General features: G+C 40.3%; 1 protein-coding gene across 9 annotated transcripts in view; it reads left to right on the top strand.

Moving 5' to 3' along the window:
* LOC140734855 (dedicator of cytokinesis protein 4-like) overlaps nucleotides 1-27,314 on the top strand; it is a 356,660-nt gene that overhangs the window by 226,747 nt on the left and 102,599 nt on the right. For all 9 annotated transcript variants that reach the window (XM_073059457.1, XM_073059454.1, XM_073059460.1 and 6 more), the window contains exons 24-31: nucleotides 141-268; nucleotides 5,335-5,469; nucleotides 9,404-9,502; nucleotides 13,317-13,411; nucleotides 18,498-18,573; nucleotides 25,464-25,564; nucleotides 25,707-25,765; nucleotides 25,865-26,013. In XM_073059457.1, the coding sequence (XP_072915558.1) occupies nucleotides 141-268; nucleotides 5,335-5,469; nucleotides 9,404-9,502; nucleotides 13,317-13,411; nucleotides 18,498-18,573; nucleotides 25,464-25,564; nucleotides 25,707-25,765; nucleotides 25,865-26,013 (842 nt within the window). The remainder of the gene's footprint in view (nucleotides 1-140; nucleotides 269-5,334; nucleotides 5,470-9,403; nucleotides 9,503-13,316; nucleotides 13,412-18,497; nucleotides 18,574-25,463; nucleotides 25,565-25,706; nucleotides 25,766-25,864; nucleotides 26,014-27,314) is intronic.

Raw genomic sequence — 27,314 nt, 5'->3', positions numbered from 1 at the left:
ATGGAAAAAAAACTTCCACTCTCAATGAGAGAAGACAAATAGTACCAAATCAACAGCAATTGTAAATGTTTAGATCCCAAGCTTTGTCATGATCATCAATGTGTCAATACTACTATTTCTTGTTTATTAATGTGTTCTAGATTCTCGTTGCATTCTCCTCCCTGTGGTTCTTCATCATCTTCACATGCATTTGCAAGAACAGAAGGATCTTATTATGTGTGCACGCATCCTTAGTGCAATGTTTTGTCTCATCAAGAAGGACGGCACTGTGAGTATTGTATATACAGGGCTAACTTGCAGATTTACTTCTGAAATGGAAGTGGTACATAGGCATCGGAATGGCCTTGCTTGGTTTCTGCTTCATGAAGTAATGGCCAAGTTCAATATTTCTGTTAGAAGTTGAAATGCACTTTCTTCTTGTAAGATAAACTACTGACTCATTGAGATGCTACTTAAAAAAGCAGAGCTGAAGTTTTTACTTTCCTCCAGCAAAATGTTAAAAGGACAATAAAAGGACAGAAACTTTTATATTAGCTAACTAATCCAACTAGTCCAAACTGTTATCCAACATAATGACCCTGAGATTAACTTCTCGTTTCCTGCTTTATCCATTATTGACACAAATTGCTTCCATATCATCAGTGACATCTACAGTACCTGCTGCTAGAGTTCTCACTTTGTGTTCATCACCTTTTGTCTCAGCTATTTCCACGTTCTCGACAGTCTCACACCTCCAAGTTGGATTTCAGTTTATCCAAAATGTGGCTGCCCCTAATTCATCGTATCTCAGATCCTGCCTGCCTGTGCTTCACTTTAAAAACGAACTAACTTTCTGGGTATACAAAACGTTTGTGTCATTCAGGGTCTTATGTGATGTTTTCATCCTTAATAGCATCTGAAAGTTAACAGGTTCAAAAAATTAGAAATGCTAGACCTCTTAAGATATTACCTATACACACTGCAAACTTAATTCATAATAAAAAATGTTTGAGCACACAATCCATTGCACGGTCTCAGGCAAGGTATTCAATGTAAACTTACGTTTCCACTGAATTTGCTACTGCATTCTGTAAACAATTGTTTTTATATACTTACGCTAGAATTTATACTTCACACATTTCTTGGCTGTCCTTCAGATGAAGAGCTTAAGTATGTCTCCCTCCATTTTTATTACGTACTTGACAAGTTCCCTAGAGTACGCCTGGGCCCTTTTGCTGGTCACAGCCACAGCAGGGCTGCCCTGAAATGATGTGTTGCCAGGTATCTTGTGTTTTGTTTTTTGAGCAGTCCTGCTTCAGATTTCTCCTGGCTGCTTACCTGTTACGGAGACTTGATTAGCTGAATTAGATCTTATTGGCACAACAGATCTCGTAATATCTTAACTTGGGTCCTCTCCCAATCTCTGTCACATCTCAGTGCATATTGGGTGAAAGCCATATTTCCTGTACAATTTACTGCTATATCTCGGCACACAAGGTATCTCCGTGAAGTTATTTTTGACCTTTAGACAATGTTTTCTTTTTATTTTTGGATAAATGAACAAGAAATTTTGCCAAGCGATTAGCTAGAATTCTCAGCTGGTTGAATGTTGAAACTATTTATTACTTGTGTCTAAACTGTATTCAGTGGGCATCAATCAAGGTCCCACTGGAATGATCTGAAAAATTGTAATCAATGATTTCTTCATCTTCTCCAAGCTTGTTTGATTCGGTTACAAATTTATACAAAATACTCCAGGCAATCAATTATAATTAATTTATTAATTAATTAACTAATTAACTAAACAGCCAGTGCGATCTACTTTGCATTTGTTTCTTTCTCACATTTACCTTCATTTTTATGATTGATTGCTGATTGCCCACCCAGACATAATTGTTACTGTGATGTGTAATCCCAGAAAAATCTTCAAACCCTCCCATTTTGTCTCTTATTTAATAACATCTCTATGATAAATTGCCCATGAACTTTCTCTTTTTGACTCAGTTACCCCTATCTTCTGTTGCAAGATATCATTTTCTTTATTCATCAAATTCATTAACACTGTTCAAGTTTACTGTCATTCAGCCATACACATGTATACAGCTAAATGAGACATCATTCATCTAGAGCCAAGGTACAAATCATTGTACGTTTAATCAGACATGGCACATATAGTGTGAATCGCATTCATATAGTCACAGAATAAGTAGCATGGTTTGAAGATTCAATCATAAACAAGAGGAAATCTGCAGATGCTGGAAATCTAATCAATGCACAAATGCTAAGTTCCTCCAGAATTTTGTGTACATGGCTTGAAGATTGACAGGTTGACATGGAATGGGAGGTGCAAGTTTACTTGAGACAGTATAATGTTACCAACACTATTATAATGAAATGAGCAGTGATATAAATAAATGTAACAGCAGAAATAAAAGATGAAAGGTGACCATTGCCGGATGAGAGCGTGTCGGTGAGTTGGAGATGGGTGGGGGGTGTGCGGAGAGTGCGACAGACAAGCCGTACACATATGCTAGGTTGCATCAGGGTGTTAACAAGTCTAACAGCCTGGGGCAAGAAGTTGTTACCCAGCCTGACAGTTTTGGTTCTAAAGCTGTAGCGCAGTCTGCTTGACTGTAGGAGGTCAAACAGTTAGGATGGGAGGGGTCTTTGACAATGCCGGAGGCACTGCTTAGCAGCGATTCTGATACGTCCTGTGACCACTTCTTTCATTGCCATTTGAAAGCATACTACTACCCGCCTTCAGTGTAGCTTCTCTTTGATTCACCAATGCAATTGCAATTTAATAAATAATTACAAGATCAAATAATGAAGCTAGGTGCAACGGGATGACAATTCAGCCGTTATAGGGAGAAGTCCCTGTCCAAAAGACTGGGTCATTATCTGAGGAATTTGTTGAGTATTTAATGAAAATTTTAAAAAAAAGATGTACGCCAAGCTTTTCATCCAAAACATGACCAAGAAATCAATAGAATTTAAATTGCAGTGTATTTATATAAATATGATAGTTTACAAAATGCAATCAGAGTCAAAGTGAGAGCAAGCTTGCAGCAAATGACCCCAAGCATTACATTTAAAATGCAACTGAAACCATGTTGAAATTTAATTTTGGGCTTTATTTGTCTTTCGATTGCTATTACAGTTTCATTTTGCTGTATACTGTGTAATTATAAGATGAGTAACTCAAATTTACTATACTACATAATTATCTTGCATACGCAGTTGAATTTAACAGGGAAAAAATAATCACCTCTGTGCAGAGCTTGCAAGCAAGGTTCAAAGAATTAGAATTGTGAACCCCAAAATCTTAGCAGCTCTGATCTGCTCCTCCTCTAACTATTTCAATGGCTTGAATCTGGACAAGTCAGATCCAATAAATATATTTATGTAAAGATCTTTTTAGAAATGAAACTACTACACATCTTCCAGACCATTGTTATTTCAAGTTCAATGCTCACTGCCCTGGGAGTATTTAGGATGCATTTAACAGACCCATAGAACCTTCAGGTAATAGATGCAGTTAGGCTCATGCAAGTTGGAATATTGGCTGTACATGAATGATTTTGGCATGGTAGCTTGATATTCAGAAGGGATAACATTTCAATTCAAACTGTTCCCCCTGCCCCCACCCCAACCCTTACAAATTTATCTCCATTTCTTGGTCGGGGTCAAGGCCTTGATCTCCAAGGACGGGGTCTCTAGAGTCACCAAGTCACCTTCAGCAGAGTTCCCAAAGGAAGGTCCTTTGCCCAAGCTGGGCTTTCTCTTGTAATAGCAGCACTAAATTATTGACTGCCTCTTTCTTCGATGAACTTCGGAAGGGTCAACATTTAAAGCTGTGGCTGTGTTTGCCTGATTGTATGTCATTCTTTAAATGTTGGGAGTTACAGCATTTAAGTAAAAGAAATGGAGAGAAAACCTGATATTAGCTTGTTACGCCAATCAAATTAAACATAAGTGCCCCAGTAAATTTGTTATTTCTGTGAGCAATTGACCCTGTTGGTTACTTAGTAAAATAGATTCTTTTAGGAAGATTTCTCAAAGTTTGACCCTCTTCCCTTGTGTGAATGGGACTTTAGGTGGAGCATAGAATAGGTAGGTAGAAGATACTTTATTGGTCCCCAAGGAACTTACAGTGACACAGTAGCATTACAAGTGCACAGATAGACAAATATTAGAAGAGAAGTAAGAAAGAATAAAAGAAATAAATTACCTCAAATAGTCTAGCAGGAGGGGATCATCATTATCCCGGCTATAGGTTGACTCATTTATAGAGCCAAATGGCTGAGAGGAAGAATTACCTCATATTAACACTCTTTGGAGCAGTAAGTGCGCCTCTGTTCAGCCAGGGTGGCATGCAGAGGGTGAGAATAAATGTTTCTTACATTGATTGTGTGTAGGAATTGTACTAGCTTACTTTAATTGTAAGTTAACTGTTTAATTTAACTTTTATAATTAAAAGAAGTTCTATTGAAGATAGAACCTGAGCTACTGTCATTGTTTTTGTGTGGCCTTGTGGATTGATTCATGTTTGTTGTGTGATTGTGAAATGTCAGCACGTAAGTTGAACAATGTCATGGTGATAGTGTGGGAGTTTTATTATATCTGCATTGAATGTTAGACCAGGAGAACGGTGTTGCATGGCAGAAAGATCCATTCATTCCTCACAAAGATGCTTCTTTCCATGTGATCTACTCATATAACTTCCGACACATCATTAATCCTTGAGCAGTAAAATAAAATGTAGGCATCATAATCAGACCTTTCACCATATTATTTTCTTATTTAAACTGACTTGTATCTGACCTAAATGAGTGAAAATAAATCAATCGCTCATTAAGAAGGGACCCAAAAGATAAAATGCGTCTCATGCAACAGACTATTGTAAATGGCGTCTTTACTACACAATGTAAATTAGCTCTTTAAGCTTATTATTCAATGAGTGTTCATTTTCATTGCCGTTTTCAGACACAGTAGCGGGGGGATCGGGTTGTACTGAAGCAAAATTGCAAATGAAAATTCATCAAAATCCTATTTACTTTAAAAAGACGCAGTTTGTTGTGGCATATTAGCTTGGAGCAGAAAATAAACTGCCGGAGAGACTCGGCAGGTTGGGCAGCATCTGTGAAGGCAAAGAAATGGTCAGCATTTTGAGCTGAGATCCTGTATCAAGAATGGTCATAACCCGAATTGTTGGCTGTGGCTTTGCTTTCAGAGCTGCTGCTCGACTCGCTGACTTCCTCTCAGTTTTCTTGTTGCTCACTTCTTTGATTGAGCTGGCTTGTAAGTACAAAGTGAACTGACTTGACACCAGCTGTAATCGATGTTATCATTTAGGAGAAGACTGTTTCCGAGGAGGTGGATATGCTTGTGGACAGCTTGTTGGGTATGTTGCTGAGAACAATATTAGAAATCAGCAACAGGCCACAGCCCTCCGGACCCACAATTCGTTTGCAGTTTCAGGATGTGACTGTAAGTATATTCATCAAAAGTAATGTAGCAACAGCTAGTTCCTATAGTGTTTTTCATGCTTTAGTAGGTGTTTAAGCCTTTCATGAAAGTAGCTTAAAACTATACACTACAATTGACATTGTACACTTATCACAAAATAAATTTATTTCACTTTACAACTTTGCACTTTGGCCACCTAGTTATATACTTTTACAATTCAGACCTGTGTTGTACTGCTGTAAAATATTTCTGGTACTATTATTTTTGCAAAAAACACATACACAAGTGGATAAAACTTAACCATTTTTGTTTCAGATCTATGAAATTTATATTTTCAAAACTTTCTACCATCATGTCTGAGATAAAAGCTAGCTACAAATCATTTATATTTTGTCTGTCTTTATCTGTCTATCTACACTTCTCCCATTTCTCTCTTCCTTGTGATATGTATCCCTCCTGCTTTTCCTATACCTGTCTCTCCACTCCCCAGCCAGGTTCACATCAAATCAGGAACACCAGCTACAGTGACAGAGGAGAGATCTGCAATGCAAGAAGCCTTTGAAACTTCAGCAACCATTTAGCCTGAGAAGAAGTTTTCTTTTAGATTTGTGTGCGAACACATAAACAGGAGTGGACCACTCAGCTCCTCGAGCTTTGTCAGACGTGTCCTCAGATTGTAGCTGTTGTGCTCTTCCTGATAGCCCTGGATTCACTTGTCCAACAAAAATCTATTAAATTCGTGTTTTTCCTTTTTTTTTGAGGAGTGGGTTAATCACATTTTAGATTTCATTTTCAGTTTCTGTGCAACATTCCTTACTACTTAAATTTCAATATAGTCTAGTTTGAATTTTAACATAATGTTTTCTTGTTCTGAGTTTCCCCACCAGAATAAGTGTTATGCAGTCACAACCGTAAACATTTTCTCTAAATCTTCAGTGTTCCTTTATTCCTTAATTATTTAATTAAACAATAGGTATGCATTCATTATGTATGCAAACATCCTGGGAATGAAACCTATGGTAAAAAAGAGGCACAATAAACACTTAACAGGTCAAGTAGCGCTGATGGAAACAGTGGTAACATCAATGCGTTCTCAATAGAAGATACGTTCCCAATCTGAAACTTACTTTTAAATCTGCTACTGACTTGCCTCAGAATTTCCAGCAGTTTTGTTTTTATTGCATATTAAGAAGTACTGAAGTTGGAAAAACTCTGGAATTTAAAAAGAGTACTCGTTTTCCAATTGAAGTTCAGCACTAGATAAACCACACCAATAATTGTCTTGCTAAATCACTGTATTTCACTAATCACAACTAGTTCAAAGGTTTGCCACATAGCTCAATTACTTAATTCTTCAGTGTTGCACCTCTTTTAAAGGGTCAAAGTAAATTTATTATCAAAGTACATATATGTCGCCATATACAACCCTGAGATTCATTCCCTTTTAATTCTTTTAGTTCTCTCATAACTTCTAGATATCATTTCTTATAATTAAGCATTAACTACTCTCAATGAACTTAGCCAGGGGTTGATGTACCAAGTTTTTCTCCATGTTCCTGACTCCGTCTAACATGATCATTATTTTCCAGAGCTGTTGCTACCTTTTTATGCACTTGCTTGCATACCTCACAGGCATTGCTTTGATTTTATTGCCAAATGTGTGGCTATAAATTCTTTATTTTCCTTATCCTTACTTTCAAAATTATTTAACCTCCTACCCTTGTGATTATTAGGATAGCTGTCTCCACAGATTCTGGCATCTTTATCTACTTGTTCTGTACTCTGGGTCAGTGGGATAGTTCACAAACATTGTAAAGTTCTATCAGTTATGTTCAATTTATCAATACTAGACAAGTCACCAGTTTTCAGCCTGAAATCTGTTTCAGCTATATCTCCATGTAGCAACTGACCAGGTATCTAAATGTGAATGTGACCACTTCACATCTCAACATGTTTCTTTGTCTCCTCCTCCCCCTCACACTACACTGGTATCAGGAATTGACCTGGGTAATCTGATATTACCAATTCAAGTTGCATTTATGACAGGAGGCTATCACGATATCACATATTTATCAAGAATTTCTTAACTCAGGCACAGTTTGGTTAGGTTATAAGTAAATGGATGTACTGCATGCTACATCTGTACATTTTCACTGTACCCATCAGGTTATTTGTGAATATTTATCTCCTTCCAAAGTTTTGCATTGATCAACCTTTGGCAGAGTGTGGCCTACTAAAGAAGAAAAAAATAGTTCAACCATTTTGGGTTAGTTTGATGAATTCAAAGTTATCAGCTAAAACTTGAAAGCAAAACATGAGTAAATAATCTGGACTGGCATTTCAGTGCAATAGGGAGGGATGGCTCTGTTTGAGATAATCACATTCAAAGGACAATATTATATCAGATGGATGAAGACCATAGACCATAAAATGTAGAAGCAGAATTCGGCCATTTGGCACATTGAGTCTGCTCTGCCATTTCTTCATGGCTGATCAATCTTCCCTCTCAGCCCCAATATCCTGCCTTCTCCCTGTTTCCCTTCATGCCCTGACCAATCAAGAATCTGTCAAACTCTGCCATAAATAGATGTCGACTTGGCCTCCACAGCTGTCTGTGGCAACAAATTCCACTTACTCACCACTCTCTGGCTAAATCTATAGGTTTATCTGCGGACATTATTAAATAAAAAAGCTCTCAAGCATCTCTTAACAAACAGACTTCCTTCAAGCAATGACAAAAAGAATAACTACTTTATGTTGCAGTTTATAAGATTCTACTTTTCCCAAACATTTACCCTTCCAATCGCGTGAGGATGCAAATACACATGCCTCGTGCTGAATTAAGTCTTCTTCACATCTTATTTTTCCTAAGTTGTTTGGTTGCTTTTGCATTTAGAGCTGTTAAACACCGGAGATGATGGTATTTATCACAGGAGAAATAGACTCAAATTTCAGTATAATTAAATAAAAACTAGGAAATCCTATTAGAAATATTATCCAGTTTTACAAAAATGATCATTGAGTGAAATATAAGATAAAAACCATGCTGGAAATGCCCACTCGGTCAGGCGATATCTGTGAAGAACAAAATCAGTTACATTTCATAAGTGCTAAGCTCATAATTTGGCCACTGGGTGAAAAGTGGACACCTTCATTCTTATACTGTGATGTTCAAATAACTGCATGTTCTATTCAAATGAAAATCAATTTTGTTCATCTTTTTATGAGCATGATAAAGCAAAACAATATGAAAATAATCAAATTTGAACTAAAACATTTTAAGTCATAAATACATGTGTGTATTTCATAGTTTTCTAAATTAGCACTTTGCAGGTTACATTATAGCACATGGCAGACCCTGCACCCTTATTCTGTAAGGCAAGGAGTGAGGGGGTTCTTATGATAATGTTCAGATGGTCTTATTCTCACAGTCTTTCATTATTTTTTGACAAACTGGAAGAGACTCGGTCTCCTCCAAGTAACGAGGTCAGCTAGTGGTTCGCAAGTTACACCATAATTGGTATTTTTATTTCAGTGTCATTAATTACCTACAGGCACTCAACATGAAAGCTCTCTTGTAGATCTTGGAATCACTCTAAGATTGATACCTTCTTGATTAGTTAGTGTGTTAAAGGTTATGGGGAGAAGGCAGGAGAAAAGGCCTGGGGGGTAAAAAAATCAGCCATGATGGAATGACAGAGTAGACACGATAGGCAGAATGGCCTAAATCTGTTTCTATATCATATGATTTTATCCCCCTTGTAATTTTATATACTTCTGTTAAGAAACACCTCATCCTCCTCCGTTACAAAGATAATGAACCCAGCCTATCGAGTCTCGCAGTTATAAGATGGCACGTTTTTGAGGAGACTGTACACATTTCAGTGCTGACACTGTTATTGCCTAGATGCCTGCAGGACTGGTAACTTGTTCTGCTTCTGTTTGTTTCTGACAGGGGGAGTTTGTGGCTTGCCTGCTTGCTCTGCTCAGGCAGATGACAGATAAACATTATCAACAATTTCTGGAGCACTTCACCAGCAAAGATGATCTCAGGGTGAGTCAGCTGCACTTGTGTGAACAAATGCATTGATCTGTCAATTAGCAGAGCAGTGAATAAATACCTGAATTACTCTTTTTTTGCCTTACTGGTCTATAATAATTGCATTCACAAGTTACTTAGAATTCAAGTATATTCCTTTTCAATGTTCCTCATCAATTTGAGATATTCTTCAAATATAGAAAAACAATATTTCATTGTATGGAAGGTAAAGTGACATTGGGGAGCAGAGAGATTGAAACCACACAGAGGATACCAAGGGAGTGAAGAGGAATTTGAATGCAGTTATTTAAATAAAAGGCACAATAAAATCCCACTGAGCCCAGTCACTGCAAAGTGCTCCTCACTGATATCTGATTACATGCACAATCACACAAATATGTGGAAACAGGCTGACATAGTTCAGGCATGAAAAGCTTTCAGCCTATGGCCTGGTTAATTCCATGGCCATCTCTGGGTAAGTCCAATCTCGTCGGCATAATGGACACAGAAATTTCAGGCCTGTGACATTTAGTTAGAAAGGAATGAACAGAGTGTTCTTGTGAAAATGAGAGCTATCAGGATAAACTTTAGGAAAGAAATGCCTGCTAATTGCCATCTGTTTCCCTTCAGTTCATGAATTAATATTGCTCTGTGTTGCACTGGGTTATGAGCTGGAGATATCAACGTAGGTCATGAGCAAATCGGCAGTGCTTCTACTGATCAAAGACATGAGATAGTTCAGATCTTGGAATCTGGAACAACAAACTAAACACTGGGAGGAACTCAGCAGGACAGACAACATCTCTGGGGGGGGGGGGGTGGAGGGATGGACAGTCGATGTTTTGGGTAGCGACCCTCAGTCCAGATGCAGCAGATCAACCCAAAACATTAACTGTCCATTTCCCTCCATGGTTCCCGAGTTCTGATTTCCTCCAGCATTTTGTGTGTTGCTCCTACTGAATGACAGCTGTCTAAAATCCCGAATTACAGCTACCAGCATGGGCCCCTTGGCAGGTGGCGATATGATCACAGAGAAAAAAACATTTCCTTGTCCACTTTAGTATCTCTCTGACATTTGGCTATGATGGGTAGATTAAGTGTAACGTGGTGCTGGTGGGTGATTAGTCCTTAACTTCACCTTGGACATCCTCAATTGTTTGGCATGACCACTGATTAAACTGACTACTTGCAAGAATGGATCTAGCAGCTGTGAATCACTGTGGACAGCAGCAGAAATGTGTTCCATGATAATCGGCATCCACAATTTCTAGTGTTTCTCACTGCCCAGCAATATCGTGAAACTGGTGTTCAAATTTCTAGTATTTCTCACTCCCCAGTGACATTGTGAAGCTGGTGTTGAGTGAGAGTACACAAACTCACTCTAAGTGCGACCGAAATCAGGTGTATCTAAAAATGAGCTCACTCATTGAAACTTCAATGGACGATAACTTACATAGAATACAGTGTAAACTGTATTGTAGACAGAGCTAAATGATCCCACAAATACTATGCCATGAAAGCTTTGCATGCCTTGCCACATTCAGTCCTGAGCAGAGCTGCGTAATTAAATAATTTTATAAAAACCAATGGGATGAGAAAAGGTCCTGGTCACCACCCAACTCACGATGCTGGAGCCGAGAAAGAAAGATCAAAGGATGGTTCTGTGGCATATGGTCAACGGTAGCCTTCAGTTGTGGTGCCAAAAACACTGCTACCACTCGAGCTTTGCTAATAGAATCAGATTTCATATCACTGGCATATGTCGTCAAGTTCATTGTTTTGCAGCAGCAGTGTATTACGATACATAATAATAAAAAACTATAGATTACAATAAGAAATAGATTTTTTTTTAAAAAATAAAATTTTTGCAAATTGCAAAAAGAGAGCAAAGGAAGAAAATAAAAATAGTGAGTTAATTGTCCATTCAGAAATCTGATGGCAGAGGGGACGAAGTTGTTCCTAAACCATTGTATCCGTCTCTTCAGGCTCCTTTACCACCTCCTTGATAGTAGCAATGAGAAGAGGACCTGCCCTGGGTGGTGGGGGTCCTTAATGATGGATGTTGCCCTTTTGAGGCTTTGCCTTTTGAAAGATATTCTTGATGTCCAAGAAGAGCAGGGTGAGCTGCCTCAGTATCTGTTGCCCAGTGGCACTTGTATCCACTGTGATGAGAGGGTGATCATGGCTAGACTCAACTCCTGCCTAAGTGAGGACCTGGACCCAGTTTGTTTATTGCCACAATGGGTTTACAGTGAGTGCAATCTCACTGGCTCTCTACTTGGCCTTGGGTCACATGGGGAATAGTAATACCTACATCAGGTAGCTGTTTATTGAATACAGCTCTGCGTTCAGCACAATTATACCCTCAGTTCTAATCAAGCTCCAAATCCTGGGCCTCTGTGCCTCCCTCTGCAACCGGATCTTTGACTTCCTCACTGGGAGACCATAGTCTGTGTGGATCAGAAATAACATCTCCTGCTTGCTGACAATGGCGCACCTCAATGATGTGTGCTTCACCCACTGCTCTGTAGCCTACTCACATGATTGTGTATCTCGGCACACATCAAACAACTGAGCATGAGTGAAATGAGCAGATTTGCCCCAAGGAATTGACTGTGGACTTCAGGAACTAAGTTGAGGGAACACATGCCAGTCCTCATTTGAGGGATCAGCAGTGGAAAAGGTGAGCAGTTTCAAGTTCATGAGTGTCAACATCGATGAGGATCTATCCTGGGCCCAACAGAAAGATGCATTTACAAAGGAGGCATGACAGCGGCTATATTTCATTAGGAGCTTGTGGAGATTTGGTCTGGCACCAAAGACTCTCACAAATTTCTACAGATGTATTGCGGAGAACCTTCTTACTGAGTTGGTTGCATCACCATCTGATATGGAGAGGGCACTGCACAGGGCAGGGGGAAGAAAGCACAGAAAGTTACAAACTCAGCCAGCTTCTTCATGGGTACCAGCCTCCCAGCATCCAGGACACCTTCAAAAGGCGATTCCTCAGAAAGGCGGCATCCATCACCCAGGAAATGTCCTCTTCCCATTGCGATGATCAAGGAGGTAGAGGAGAGTGAAGACATACAATAATGATTCAGGAGCAGTTTCTTCCCCTCTGCCATGTTATTTCTGATGGACAATGAACCCATGAACACTACCTCAGTATTTTTTTCTTTCTTTTTTAAAAAATATATACTTGTTTTAATTTATAGATTTTATTATTTTGTATTACAATGTACTGTTGCCACAAAACAACAAATTTGGCGACAAATGCCAGTGATATTAAACCTGATTCTGATTCCATGATACTAATTTTGCAACTTCTGCAGCTTTTTTCAATCCTGTGCGGTGGGCCCCTCCATACCAGACTATGGTGCAACCAGTTTGAATGCTCTCCATGGTATATCTATAGAAATATGCTTGAGTCTTTGGTGACATGCCAATTCTCCTCAAACTCTGAATGAAGCCCTTGTCATGGCTTCTTTGTAACTGCATCAATATGTTGGGTCCAGAGTAGATCTTCAGAGATGTTAACACCCAGGAGCTTGACTTCCCTTTCCTGATCTCCACAGTCGATTCCTCGGTCTTGCTGATGAATCTGCTCACTTCAGTCTTGCTCAGCCTAAGTTTTGCCAGGGTTGCTCAATTCTAGTCCTCATCACATCCTTGGTCAAACAAGAAAAAAGTACTGAATTCTGTTAGGCCCTTGACATCAAGCAATATTTGCTAAGTATATTACCAAGGATCTCTGATAAAAGTTAGGTCACTTCAGAGTTAGTAGGATATAATTCGTTGAAATTAATATATATATCTTTTTTTTTAAAAGGATTTTCTGCTGCAGATTTTTACAGTGTTTAAGATTCTAACAAGGCCAGAGATGTTTCCAAAAGATTGGACGATAATGCGCTTGGTTACAAACAAGTAAGATCCATAATTTAAGATGCTTGTGGCAGTGCTTGTATGACCGTTGTATATAAGCTCTTGAGCGCTGACGTTACTTTAAACATTTTACTCTTCAGAGTTAAATGAATGAGACCAATCCTGAAATATCCAAAGTAATTATTACCTTTTGGAATTTGATATTCAAAAAATGTGGTTCCTCTTATCATAATGGAGTTTCATTTTCCTGGAATTTGCCAGGGAAAATGGACAAGAGATCTTGGCATTAAGGAGAAAGGTGGACAATACTTCTAAATTAGAGCTATTTTATAACTTCTTCCCTAGTACATATTGCAGTATTTGATTTATCCTCCTCACTATATTCTGGAACAAATCTCACAAATCAGAATCAAGAGTAAGTTCCCACTAATGAAAACTTAATGCTATAATACATGATAAATTCATTATGTGAGGTATTTCAGAGGAATCTTGTTAAAATACAATCCAATATCTGTTATTCCTGGGAATAGTGCTTTGGGGCTTCACAGTCATGAAGACATCACATTTTAGCTATCTTGTTCATCTGACCAATAAACCAAAAAATTAAGTGTGTTTGAAAATTTAAACGTGTTGTCTCTGGACTTGTTGCATACTGTAGTTGTGCCGAGGCTGTTGGCTGTGCGAGTGATTGACTTAAACATTAGTAATATACAATACTGCAAGTCCAGTTCACTGTTTCATTGTTGAGATTGATGGCGGGGGAGTTGCGTTGCCCTGGTTGTGGTGCTGACTAGGCCATCATCACGTGGGATCGCCTGTTGCAGCCATCCAGGGGAGGCAGTGTTGGGGAGAGCAGAGGTCCTTGCAGGTGCACTGGAATCTGCACTGGTTCGGGCCCTCCTGTTGGTGCCCTCCAGTGTTTGCTTGGTGCTAGTTTCCAGTGTTCGCTCGGTGCTGCCCTCCAGTGTTCGCTTAAGAGAAGAATAGTCTGTACCAGGACAGCATCGCATATACCGTTAATCTACAGGCCATGCCACTCGGGCTTGGGCAATATACTTCCCTGTGGCTGTTTGTTTTTCTGTTGTCGTACCCATGTATCCTATATGTGTTATGCGCTGTGTGCTGTTGGTAATGTTTTGCATCTTGGCCCCAGAAGGATTCTATTTTGCTTGACTATATTCATGTATGGTTGAATGATAATTAAACTTGAATTGGAATTTCATAAGGGGGGGATAATCTGCTCCGACTATTTACTGCACAGTTAAAGTTCATTCCCAGTAGTGAAATGGCTCTTTTCAAAGTCGCTGTTCATATCTCAAGCATCATTAACAGTGGTAAACACAAAGTACACTGCAGATGCTGTGGTCAAAGCAACACATACAACACACTGGAGGAACTCAGCAGGTCGGGCAGCATCCGTGGAAACGAACAGTCAGCGTTTTGCGCCGGGACCCTTCGTCAGGACTGAAGAGGGAGGGGGCAGGGGCCCTATAAAGAAGGTGGGGGGAGGGTGGGAAGGAGAAGGCTGGTAGGTGTCAGGTGAAAAACCAGTAAGGGGAAAGATCAAGGGGTGGGGGAGGGGATAGGCAGGGTAGAAGGCGGCAGAATCATGAGCGAGGAGCTGGAGGAGTTCGTCAATTCCATCGACTTTGCCTCTAACTTCCACCCAGCCTTCAAATTCACTTGGTCCATCTCGGACACTTCTCTCCCCTTTCTCGATCTCTCGGTTTCCATCTCTGGAGACAGACTGTTCACTGACATCTTCTATAAAGCCACTGACTCTCATAACTACCTTGACGATACCTCTTCCCACCCTGCCAAATGCAAAAATGCTATTCCCTATTCCCAGTTCCTCCGTTTCTGCCACATCTGCTCTCAGGATGAGGCTTTCCGTTCCAGGACATCTCAAATGTCCTCTTTCTTTAAGAATCGTGGTTTCCCTTCTGTCGTCATCAATGATGCCCTCACCCGCATCTCCTCCATTTCCCGCACTTCGGCCCTCACCCCATCCTCCCGTCACCACAACAGGGACCGAGTTCCCCTTGTCCTCACCTACCACCCCACCAGCCTCCGGATCCAGCATACTATCCTCCTCAACTTCCGCCACCTTCAACAGGACCCCATCACTAAGCACATCTTTCCCTCTCTACCCCTCTCTGCTTTTCGCAGGGATCGTTCCCTCCGTGACTGCCTGGTCCACACGTCCCTCCCCACGGATCTCCCACCTGGTACTTATCCCTGCAAGCGTAAGTGCTAAGCCTGTCTCTACACCTCCTCTCTTACCACCATTCAGGGACCCAAACAGTCCTTCCAGGTGAGGCAACACTTCACTTGTGAGTCTGTTGGGGTAATCTATTGCATCCGGTGCTCCCGGTGCGGCCTCCTCTACACCGGCGAGACCCGACGCAGATTGGGGGACCGCTTCGTCGAGCATCTCCGCTCTGTCCACAACAACAGACAGGATCTCCTGGTTGCCACCCACTTCAACTCTGCTTCACATTCCCATTCATATATGTCCATACATGGCCTCTTCTACTGCCATGATGAGGCCAAACTCAGGTTGGAGGAGCAACACCTCTTATACTGTCTGGGTAGTCTCCAGCCTCTTAGCATGAACATTGAATCCTCAAACTTCCGGTAATTCCCTCCCTCTCCCTTCCCCCATCCCAGTTTCACTCTGCCTCCTCTCCAGCTGCCTATCACCTCTCTCATGATTCTGCCACCTTCTACTACACATAGTACTTTCCCCTTAGATTCCTTCTTCACCTTTCCTGCCTATCCCCTCCCTGCTTCCCCTCCCCCACCCCTTGATCTTTCCCCTTACTGATTTTTCACCTGGCACCTTCAAGCCTTCTCCTTCCCACCTTCCCCCACCTTCTTTATAGGGCCCCTGCCCCCCCCTTCAGTCCTGATGAAGGGTCCCGGCCCGAAACATTGACTGTTCGTTTCCACGGATGCTGCCCGAACTGCTGAGTTCCTCCAGCGTATTGACAGCAGTAAACCATCTACCTTGAGCTATCAATTTACATGCAGTCTTTGTCATGTATGAACGCACATTCCTCTTCCAGAGGCATCTATGATGGACCTGCTACTTGGCACTGTGTTCATCCAACTCCTTTGTAGTTAATCCAGCCAGTGGCTCTTCCTCCTGCTCTTGCACTGCTACCCGTGATGCTCCTCAGGCACTGATTTCTGACTATTTGGAAACGTGTTTCAGCCCAAGATATTTGTGATGCCATGCAACTCCACATCATTCCTAACTGTCCCAACCCCTTCACAGTAAGTAAGCATCAGACAACTTGGCTGATGTTTACTAGAAAGGCAGAAATTCCTCCCAAGTATATTTGGGGAGCATTTCTGGTAATGAGAGACTGAATTAGTGGTCATAGGTGTATGATAGTTGCTCATAAATGAAATAGGAAATTGAGGGGTAGTCTCATTACCTCCCCCCAGGGGGGGCAGTAAGAATTTGGAACCCTGCCAAAGGGAGTAGCTGATGTGATGAATATCTGCATAAAAGGGAAGCTGGTTAATCACACAAGGTGAAAGTAATTGAAGCATTTATAAAGACAGGCTGCAACAGTGCTGAACAACGAAGCTGTTGTATGCCATATGTAATTTTATATCCTAATTGAGCCCTGTAGTCTTGTACTGTAATATCGAGTTCCTTTTAATCCAATCGACCCTAAAGTCATGGAGTTGTGAATGATACCTCTGGTCTGTGCAGCAGTTTCTTTCATGATCTCCAGCAAAGCATAGTCATCAGTCTGGAATTATGTGCTGCTCCTTTGGGCATACACTTTTCTGCATTCTTTCCTTCTAACTGTTAAGTTTTTCCCTTCATTTATCGAGTTTCCTTCAGTGTTGAATTTGGTTCCAATACCCTTTTAAATCTGGTTTTCTTATCCAAAGAGAACAACCAAAGGCTGTCCAGGGTCTTTGCAGAACTGAACTACATATCGGATACCATTTCAGTAAATCTCTTCCAGCAAAGTTTCTTCAAGATCCTAAAGATCTTACCAGCAACCAGAAGTAAATTAAACCTCCGTCCAAGATCTAAGCATTCTTTTACAAAGTTCAGACATTTATTAAAATTATTACCAAGACTTGAAGCTATTTTGACTGTTTTGGTGACCAAATTTGCTATTCACTTATTTAGAATGATACCTTCAAGATAAGTTTTGACAAATTTTATAACTGGAAATGAAACTCTGGTTGTGTCAACCTAAGTTGCCGTTATGTAGAGCAAACTAGCTACTCGCCAAAAAGTTTCTTAAGCTTGAATTTGGGTCAGCAAAGCAACTGTGTAATCTTTAGGCAGAATTTTACAGATGCATGTTCCAGATCTAGAAAGTTTACTGGAGAAGATTTACTCAGTTTGTATCCCCTGTGAAGAACTTCAGTCGTGAAATAAAAATAGAGAATGCTAAAAATTGTGCACAGATTCAACACTATCCTTGGAGAGAAAATGAGTTTACCTTTCAGGGTTCATCATATCGATCTCTCACGGAAACTACCTGACTGACCTGCGAAGCATTTCCAACGCTCTCTGTCAGGATTTCTGCTTAATCTTCCCTCTTTAACTATTGGAGCAGGAAAACAGACAATGCCATAGGAGACTTTGGATTGAGTCATGGGGAAATGAGGTGGCACCATAGCTTAGCTTTGTTAGCACAACGCTTTACAGTGCATGTGACCTGGGTTCAATTCCTACTGCTGCCTGTAAGGAGTTTGTACGTCTCACTGTGACCGCTTGGGTGATCCTGTTTCCTCTCACCTTGGTCATTGTAGCTGTCGACATGGCTCGAAGGGCTGGCAGGGCCTGTTCCATACTGTCTGTCAATAAGTATATAACATTCCTAAATATATGAAGTAGTCAAATTGGAACTAGAAAGAGAATGTACAGCTGTTGCTTAAGGGGTTGCTAAATAGTCACCCAACAAATTTGGGAAATTAATGACTTTTAAGTCAAAACTACTCTGTAGTTATACCTAGATATTTCAACAAATATAAGCACTGATTAAAATTTGAAACGTGACATGGCTGCAGCTGATTTTTTTTTTCAATGTACGCAGTTGCAAATTGAGCATGGTTTCAGATGCTGATACCTGCTTTTCTCCTCTTACAGTGTGATCATAACTACAATCCTGTATCTCTCAGATGCACTTAGAAAGAACTTTCTAAATGAAAGCTTTGACTTCAAGGTAAGGTGATTTTAATTGAATTACACTCTGTTGCCTGCTGCTTATTGGCTAATGTGCATTTGACCATTGACCCAATTTTGATTTCTGCTCTATTCAATCTAGTTCAGTTAGCTGCTGAGCAGATACTGCACTAAATAATCTTGTTTAAGGTGATTTATTCATTGTTACTGCTCCTGTGAGGAGACTTTTCAAGGCCATATTAAACTCTATTGGAAGTAATAATTCTGGGAGAACTAACAGAATTTGCAAGAGCATATTTAGCTTGCTCAGGGTGTGTGAAACTCTGCTGCAGGAGGACTGGTGTCTATTCCAAACTTGACAACCTGAATTTAATAGGAGAAAGTTTGAAGTTGGATGAGAAATCTGCCCTAAGAGCCAGGTAATTTATTTTATCTATAAATGATTCAAGAGACTTAATGAGTTACACGGGACTTGTAGATGGAGGGATGATACTTCCCCTTTTTTCTGGAATGTCTAAAAGCAGGAGGAAGGCCTCAAGGTAAGCGGTTGGCCATTCAGTACAGAATGCAAACATAAGGCAATAGGAGTAGAAGAGGGACACGTGCCTCCTCAAGATTGTCTCACCATTTAATGTGATCCCAGGCCTGATGTCCTCTTCTGTGCTGGTACCACAATGCCCTCAGTTCTCTAATTTCCTCTTTAAACGCCATCAATGAACGGGGCACCAAAATCTTGCAGGAACAGTGAACTTTAGAAGTTCCCTTGCAATAAGAAGAATGTTCTTATCGAACAGAGCATTGTGAATTCTCTCCTCACAAGGCTGTGGAGACTCTGTTGCAGAGTATGTTCAATGCAAAGATAACTGGATTTGTAGATAATGGGATTGCAAGATATGAGATCAGTACAGGAAGGTTTGAATTTCAACGAGCTCTGAGATCAGCCATTGTCATTGAATGGCAGGGCAGGCTTCTGGCCTATTCAATTTTTACTCTTATTTTAAATGTCAATGCCTTGGATTCTATTGGTGACTGGGTTTCTCAGGATTTGAGGAAATGTGGGAGCTGAAATGATGAAGAAATGGTAAAATCCAGAGATAAATGTTATTCCAGGACTATTTGGAAACAGGATTGTTTAACCTGTAGCTCCTCGAACAGAACTGCCTTCTCCAGATCTAAACACATTCAACTTCCCCAGTAATCTGCAGGTCATTCCACTCTGGCAATCTTTCAAACTCGCCTCTCGTCTCCCATTCTTCACCTCTGCTGCTTCAGATCACTGATATCATTTGAGACATCAGAACATACACAGACATCCCACCCTGCAAAAACTCATTTGAGGGAGGTAGCACCCCTGCCCCCTGCAACCCCATATCCCCCCACCCCTCCCAGTCAACCTCCAAGGGTGTATGTAATACTTTGTTTAGTGATTTTGTCTAATCTGTAAACCAAGTTGGGTATGTGCAGAAAATGTGACATTAAAAAATGCATTTATTATATTATATTATCATGAAGTCATTTTTTTATTCTGTTACAACATTAAGCAAGTCTACAGGGAGTTTGGCCTTATCATGTTGGTCATCAATAGAGTAGGTCCTTAGCAGCTACCCAGCTAGTTTAAATAACATTAGCTATGCTAATGAACGAATGACACCTGTTAAACTCACCTCAACATGTCTTTTACATTTTAACCCACCATGGGCAATAGAAAAGTCCCTGTTGCAAACAGCGCAGCGAGCAACACTCTCATTATTTTTGAGGTTGACTATAAAGCCCGCCCACAGAGAAAACTGATAGGTCTACTTAGCACGAAGAGAGACCAATCAGGTCTCACTCTCGCTCTTCCTCTCCCTCTCGGTCTCCCTCTCAAATCCGGGATATTGTATATAATTTGCGGGCATCAGGGAGCCGCTATCAATATGTGGGAGACTCATGGAACTTCCGGGAGAGGTGGATTGTCTGTATACAAACCTATGAAGCTTTGCTAACGATGCTTGCATTGGGATCTGGACCAGCTCGAAAAATGGGCTGTAAATTGGCAGATGGAATTTAATGCAGACAAGTGTAAGGTGTTGCAATTTGGGAGGACCAATCTTACACAGTGAGTGGTAGGGCTCTAAGTTGTGCGACAGAACAGAGGGATCTGGGAATACAAGCCCATAATTCATTGTAAGCGGTGTCACAGGTAGATAGGGTTATAAAGAAAGCTTTTGGCACATCGGCTTCATTGATCAAAGTACTGAATACAGGAGTTGGGATGTTGTTTTGCAGTTGTATACAATGGTGGTGAGGCTTAATTTAGACTATTGTGTGTGCAGTTTTTGTCACCTACCTACGGGAAAGATGTAAATGAGATTGAAAGAGTACAGAAAAAAATTACAAGGACGTTGCTGGGACTGAAGGACCTGAGTTATAAGGAAAGATTGAATAGGTTAGGACATTATTTCCTAGAATGCAGAAGACTGAGGAGAGATTTGATACAGGTAGACAAAATTTTTAAGGGTATAGATAGGGTAAATGCAAGCAGGCTTTTTCTGCTGAGCTTGGGTGAGACTATAACTAGACCTCATGGATTAAAGTTGAAAGGTGAGGTGGTTAAGAGGAACATGAGGGGAAACGACTTCAGTTGGAGGGTGGTCAGAGTGTGGAACAAGCCTGGCAATGCGAGTGGTGGATGAGATTTTGTTTCCTAGGTTCGAGAGAAGTTTGGGCAGGAACATGGATGGGAGGGATATGGAGGACTATGGTCCAGGTACAGGTCAGTGGGACTAGGCAGTTGAAATGGTTTGGAATGGACTAGATGGGCTGAAAGTCCTGTTTCTATGGCTCTTTGACTCTAAATAGAAATGGGCCAATAGCTGCCTCGTACCTGTCCTGCGTTCTGTAACCATGGCAGATCTGCATTTCTCCTACGACAGCCTCATCTTGACAACAGTCAGGGCTGTTCCCTGTGTTCCCCTATTGCTGCCTTGCTGGATATCTACTCAACAGTAGATAGAGTTTGTGATTATTAATTCATTATTGCCAATTTTAGACGATCATTTGGAGATGAGCAACAAGCTACCAGCATCACATTGCCACTTGATATTTGAAATATGCAAGCCTTAACAGTGCTGGTGCTTCCTGAACTGACAATGTGGCAGTTGCAAGCTAGCTGTTGACAGGTTTAATTATAAATCAAAAAAAGCAACTGCAGGAAATCAGAAGTGAAAACAGAAAATAGTGGAAATCAGCAGGTCAGGCTGTTCCAGCGGAGAGAAAACAACATTAACATTTTAGGTTGAAGACCCTTCGTTAGAACATATGGTTAATTATAACATACGCTGCTGATATATGTCAAATTCCACAAAATAGCTACATGGTAGACATGGAGTGTCAAAAGCTTAGCTTGGGGAAAAAGCAGCAGTAAATTTGGTCTCTGATATACCTGGTGCACACTGTCATATGAGAAGATATGGTGCAAAGAGTGGGGGAGGGGAGAGGCGTACTAGCAGGCTTTTATTTTGTGAGTGCACCGGTGCGATTATCTACCAAAAAGGATAAATTTATGAACTGCCTATGTTTTCCTATGGGTGTTCAACTGGTTCACTAACCACCTCTCAAGGCGTTGCTTTGCCCGTGAAGATATGAACAGTCCATGCAAATCTGCTTGTAAGCAATTCAGTAGGCAGAAGAAGTGTGTAACTCAGGCATTGGCTGTGGGCTGAGCTTATATAAACTGCTTTCACAGTGCTTTATGATGCATACCCTTTCCTGGCATTGCATGTTGTCTCCAGCATTTAACTGAAACCAATATAGCTTTACTCCTGCATTGAGTCACCCACTCACCTCAAGTGGAAGCTACTGAACTGCAGTATAATTCAAGTACTGTCTCCAGTTTCTGAGCTCACACAGAAGCAGCCATCAAAGTAGAATTTTGGCTCTTATATGGTACATGAACTTAAATATTTGGCTTCTCACAAAGCATGTATGCCTTGATTATTTTTAAGCACCATGGTGCCCAAATACCTTGCTGAATGTGAAGGTTTACTGGTCACTGAGTACATCATGCATATCATTTGTATTTTTGTGTTGAAATGAGAGTGCATAAATTTGAATACAAGAATATATCAGTAATCTCTTCATTGTGCATTTAATAAGAAGTGAGAATTTGAAAATTATTTGGGCATGGCATGGTGACGTAAACATTACTGCTTCAGTGGAGAGTAAGACACGGATAGAAATCCAAAATATGTTACTTATCCTGACTGTGTCATTAAATGAGTCATTTCCCCACAGGTAGTGATTGGAGATGATTCATTCCAGCCTGCTCTCACATTCCTAGCAGTGAAGTGGCAAAAGACCTGTAAACATGGCTCTCGACTCGTTTTCAAGCCAAAAGTGATGCAGGCTGCGGGGTGGGGGTGGGGGGGTCATAAAGAGAACCGGCAGAAAACACTTCATCTTCAGAACAGTGGTTCCCTCTTCTTTCCACTTGAAGACCTGGCCATATGCACTCTTATCCTTTCAAACTTGAGTCCAATTGACTTATTGGTGCTTTTGAAAAATGTGAGGCACACACAAGTATTTCAGTTTTGATTAGATTTTTATTGGCAGAGGCTAATGGCTGTTTGGGTAGTACATTGTCAATTATTTAGTTCGTTGGACAGAATGTCATGGTATTCAAGGCATCAAGGTTATTGAGTGGGCCAAATGCACTTTTTGCATTGCACCATTGAAGGGCATATAAAAGTGATCACCATATCTGTTGTTTCCAAAGATCGGGGGGCGGGGGGGGGGTGGGAAGATGTGATTGGAGGTCAGATTGTGTGCAAAATTAGGGTCCTTAGTCAGGCAGGACCGTGGTTCAGGGTGAGCGAGGCCTCTGTCGGTCAAGGTTGACCGTGGATTTTGCACTCTCGCTGTCTGGATACACAAGCCAGGGTCCTACGATGTGGAGAGCAAGCTGTGTTGCTCATGTAGCAAGCTCCCTCTCTCCACGCATCTGCTGAACGCAAAGGAACGGCAGAGACCGATACAGTTTGGTACCAGTGACCAATGCACCTGTGATGCATGTAGTGCTGTGCCACACCTGAAGGCCAGAAGCTGCATTTAGTTTTTCAGAGGTTATTTGAGGTGCACGACATAGGGAGCATTTAATAGTTAGTGGGAGATTGTCCCCATTATCACCCCCGCCTATAACAACCTTAAGGAACTGGGGTATTTGTGGTTCATATCACGTCTTGATCTAAGTGTGATTGTGAAGACAAAAAATGAAATTGGTAGAATGAACAATGTTGAATTCATGTTATCTGAAGGTAAGGTGATAAGTGATAAAATGTGAAAATCCTAACAGCTGTAGATGATAGAACTCTGAAATATTCAGCTAGTCGGCAGCATCTATGGAAAAAGAAATGAGTTAATATTGCAAATCAACGACTCTTCATCAGAATCAGTAGAAAGAGAAAGCAAGTTTATTCTAAGTTGCCACGAGGGTGGGGAAAGGAACAGATAAGACAAAGGGAACATCTCAAAGTGTGAGACTTGCTGCAAACATGGCTCTTTTGGATAGGAATACAAAAAAAATGTAGAATTCGATACAGAGTCTGAAAGGATCCAACGTACCCAGATGAATGAAGAGGTACTCTTCTTCAATTATATCTTACGCCTCTTTGTAACAGTGCTGAAAGGTGACAGACAGGCCAGAGTGGGAGTGGAATGGAAAATTAAAGTGATAGGCAACCAAAAGCTCATGGCTGTCCCTGTGGACGAAACACAAGTGCTCCGCAAAGCAATCTGTGTTTAGTTCCTCTAATGTGGAGGAGAGCACATTTTATGCATTACACTGGACTGGAAGATATACAAGTGCAAAAGTCGCAGATGCGTAAAATCACCCGAGCTCTGTTTGCAAAATTAGAACTATAGAGTGATTATTTAAAGTCATTAACATTATTATTAAAGTTACTATTGACATAAAGCCATTCATTTGACTGTGCCCATTATACTTGTGCCTTGTTAACCTGTCATAACTTTAGTTGCCAGTTTTCCAAACTTGCATGTTTTCGTTTGCTTGGAAATAGTTTTGACAAACTTATCAGCTGCACATTAAATATCTCAATAGGAGTGGTCCCTATAAATTATACCTTTGTACAGCCTGTACCCAGGTAATGAATTGGTTCCATTTTCATTTGCCAATAACTCAGAAAATAAACAAAATCCACAGTTTTGTAATGAGTGGCATCAAAAGCGCATAAGACTGCTGAGAAAGAATAATTACTAACGGAGGGTGAGGAGAGTTAGTTCTGCGTTTCATGGGAATTAATGTATTTATATCAGATTTTAGAATTAGTAATATTACTGTAAATAATTCAGAAGATGTGTATCTCGGCTAGTTGAAGGTTGGGTTGAGTTGTTCTCCAATCTTGACAATTTAAACGTTTTGTCACCGGGCAAGGAGACTTTGTCGCTGCTCTGTTGGTTGTGGTGTGACCTCCCACAATAATACTGAGAGCTCAATTGCACATAGGGATGTCCACGTGAGGTATTTCTACCCCAGGAATAGCCGATGTGGCATTTGATTCTATCGTAACGGGACATATCATCTAGCTCTCACAAGAAGATTCCCATGGGCGAGTGGGACCTAATAGGTTTGTTCTTTCAAAGGGGCCAGAATAGGTGTGGTAGACAAATATTAGTTTCCTGTGTGATAAGCTTAGATGATTTTGTGAGGATCCACCTGTAATTCTCCCTGTAATCTTGTTATTGTTTGGAACTGTCTAACTTTTGGTTCAAGCCATTTTACATCATAATTTTACATGTGATTTTTTTCTTGGCAAATTTTCTAGATATATTTTGTAAATCACTCCACAGTGAAATTTGAATTAAACTACCCTATAGCTTCCACTTCTTAATGATTTTAAACCCAGGCCTAATAGAAGAATTTATTTTCCACAGGTGTGGGATTCTTATTTCTATTTGGCAGTAATATTTATCAATCAGCCTTGTCTTCAGCTAGAGTTATTTTCACCATCAAAAAGGAAGAAAGTTCTGGAAAAGTAAGTTGTGTTATGAGATTCATGTACTATTTTATGCATGTTTTTAAAAGTCATAATTATGCCTACAATAAAGGCAATGGATATTTTTATTTGTTATTGTTATTTCTTGTGCGTTATCATTGATTTTCAACTCAAATTGTAGGTACGGAGACATGAGGGTGATGATGGGGTGTGAGATCTTCAGTATGTGGCAAAACCTAGGTAAAGGACAAAAGATTTGTTCTGATTTTGAATTCACATAAATGTCTGGCATAATACCAGTTGTTTACACCAATTAAGTTCTTCCTGATTATATTACAGGAGAACACAAGCTGCATTTTATCCCTGGACTGATTGGACCATTTCTTGAAGTAACTCTTGTACCTCAGGCAGACCTTCGTAATGTGATGATCCCAATTTTCCATGACATGATGGACTGGGAGCAGAGACGTACTGGAAATTTCAAACAGGTAGAATTCTATCAGTGTAATAATAAGTTGTAGTTAAAACAGGTTTTAGGCAAGTATGCAAAGTAAGGAAGGACAGGGGAGATGAAGAAAGGACAGGGATCAACATCTGTGATAGAACTGGAAGATAGGAAAGATGAAATTGCCAATAAAAGAGAATGGGGCAAGTAAAGAAGTCCAAGGCATGTCTGGAGGAGATGTGAGCACAATTAGCAGATTCATCATTGGTAACTACCGTACTATTAGATCGTAAAAGTGTTATGCTTGGAAAACTCAAATGTTGAGTTTGGGTATTTGTTAAGGTTCTGTTTGAATGATACTTTCATCACGCCCGAGTTAAACATGAATGAACCAAGTCAGGCACAGAGAAACTGGAATGTGAGTGGGGCAGAAAATTAAAGAGGCAGAATAAAGCTTTTGGTTATTCCTACAATGAAGTAGAAGTATTTCCTCAGAGCTGTTACTTCGTTTGCATTTTATTCCTCTCTAAGTAAAATAATGTTTACCTAATGCGTAAGTGTCATTATCTGGGAGCACACTGAATAAAATATTCTGCATGGGATAAATCCATTCATCATAGTAAGGGTTTCTAGAAATGCCAATATTTTAAATTTCAGTAATGTAAATATTACTTAACCTGTGAAACTTGACCATGTATATACTTCCGTGAATGATGTAAAATTGATTTGAATGTATTAGACAGAAGAATTAGCAATCCTCGAAATTTCTTAGAGAATTTGTTGTTGTGTGGTTAAGGTTGGAAGTAAGATATATGAGTGTAGTTTCTGCTTTCATACTGTGAGAGGGGGAGGATAGTGGAGGAGGTGTTTTTTTTCCCTCTGGCACGAAGGCTGCTTATGCTTATGTATTTTACTTTAGAAACCTGTTTATTTAAGTTCATTTTTCATTTGTCAAAATTCACTCAAGATGCATCTGACCATATCAGCAATCATTCACTGAAAGCTCTAATTATGTTGGAAGCTGGCTTTTAAAGTTAATTATAGAGTCGCAATGCTCTTGGGTATTCCTGCAACACAAATGGGAGCATTTTGTTTTAATATGTATTTCTTTAGGTGTAAACCCTTCATTCTTTCGCATCAAATCATGTTGTCGTCGTCACTTGACACTCAGTAATATTTTTATGGGAACCGGGAAATTGTTTTTTAAAGAAAGGATGTGCTGCAGGAGCTCGACAGATGTGGAAAGAAGTTTCAGAGAGCTCTTGGTATTTTCATTGCTGGAGCCAAGCATATTTGGGTAATTCTGGCTGGAAGGGGGGGGGGGGGGGGAATGTAGGATATTTC

This window comes from Hemitrygon akajei, chromosome 10, assembly GCF_048418815.1.
Source record: "Hemitrygon akajei chromosome 10, sHemAka1.3, whole genome shotgun sequence".
Classification (NCBI taxonomy): domain Eukaryota; kingdom Metazoa; phylum Chordata; class Chondrichthyes; order Myliobatiformes; family Dasyatidae; genus Hemitrygon; species Hemitrygon akajei.
The sequence above is the reverse complement of the archived record's forward strand: the minus strand, read 5'-3'. Positions and strand labels throughout refer to the sequence as shown.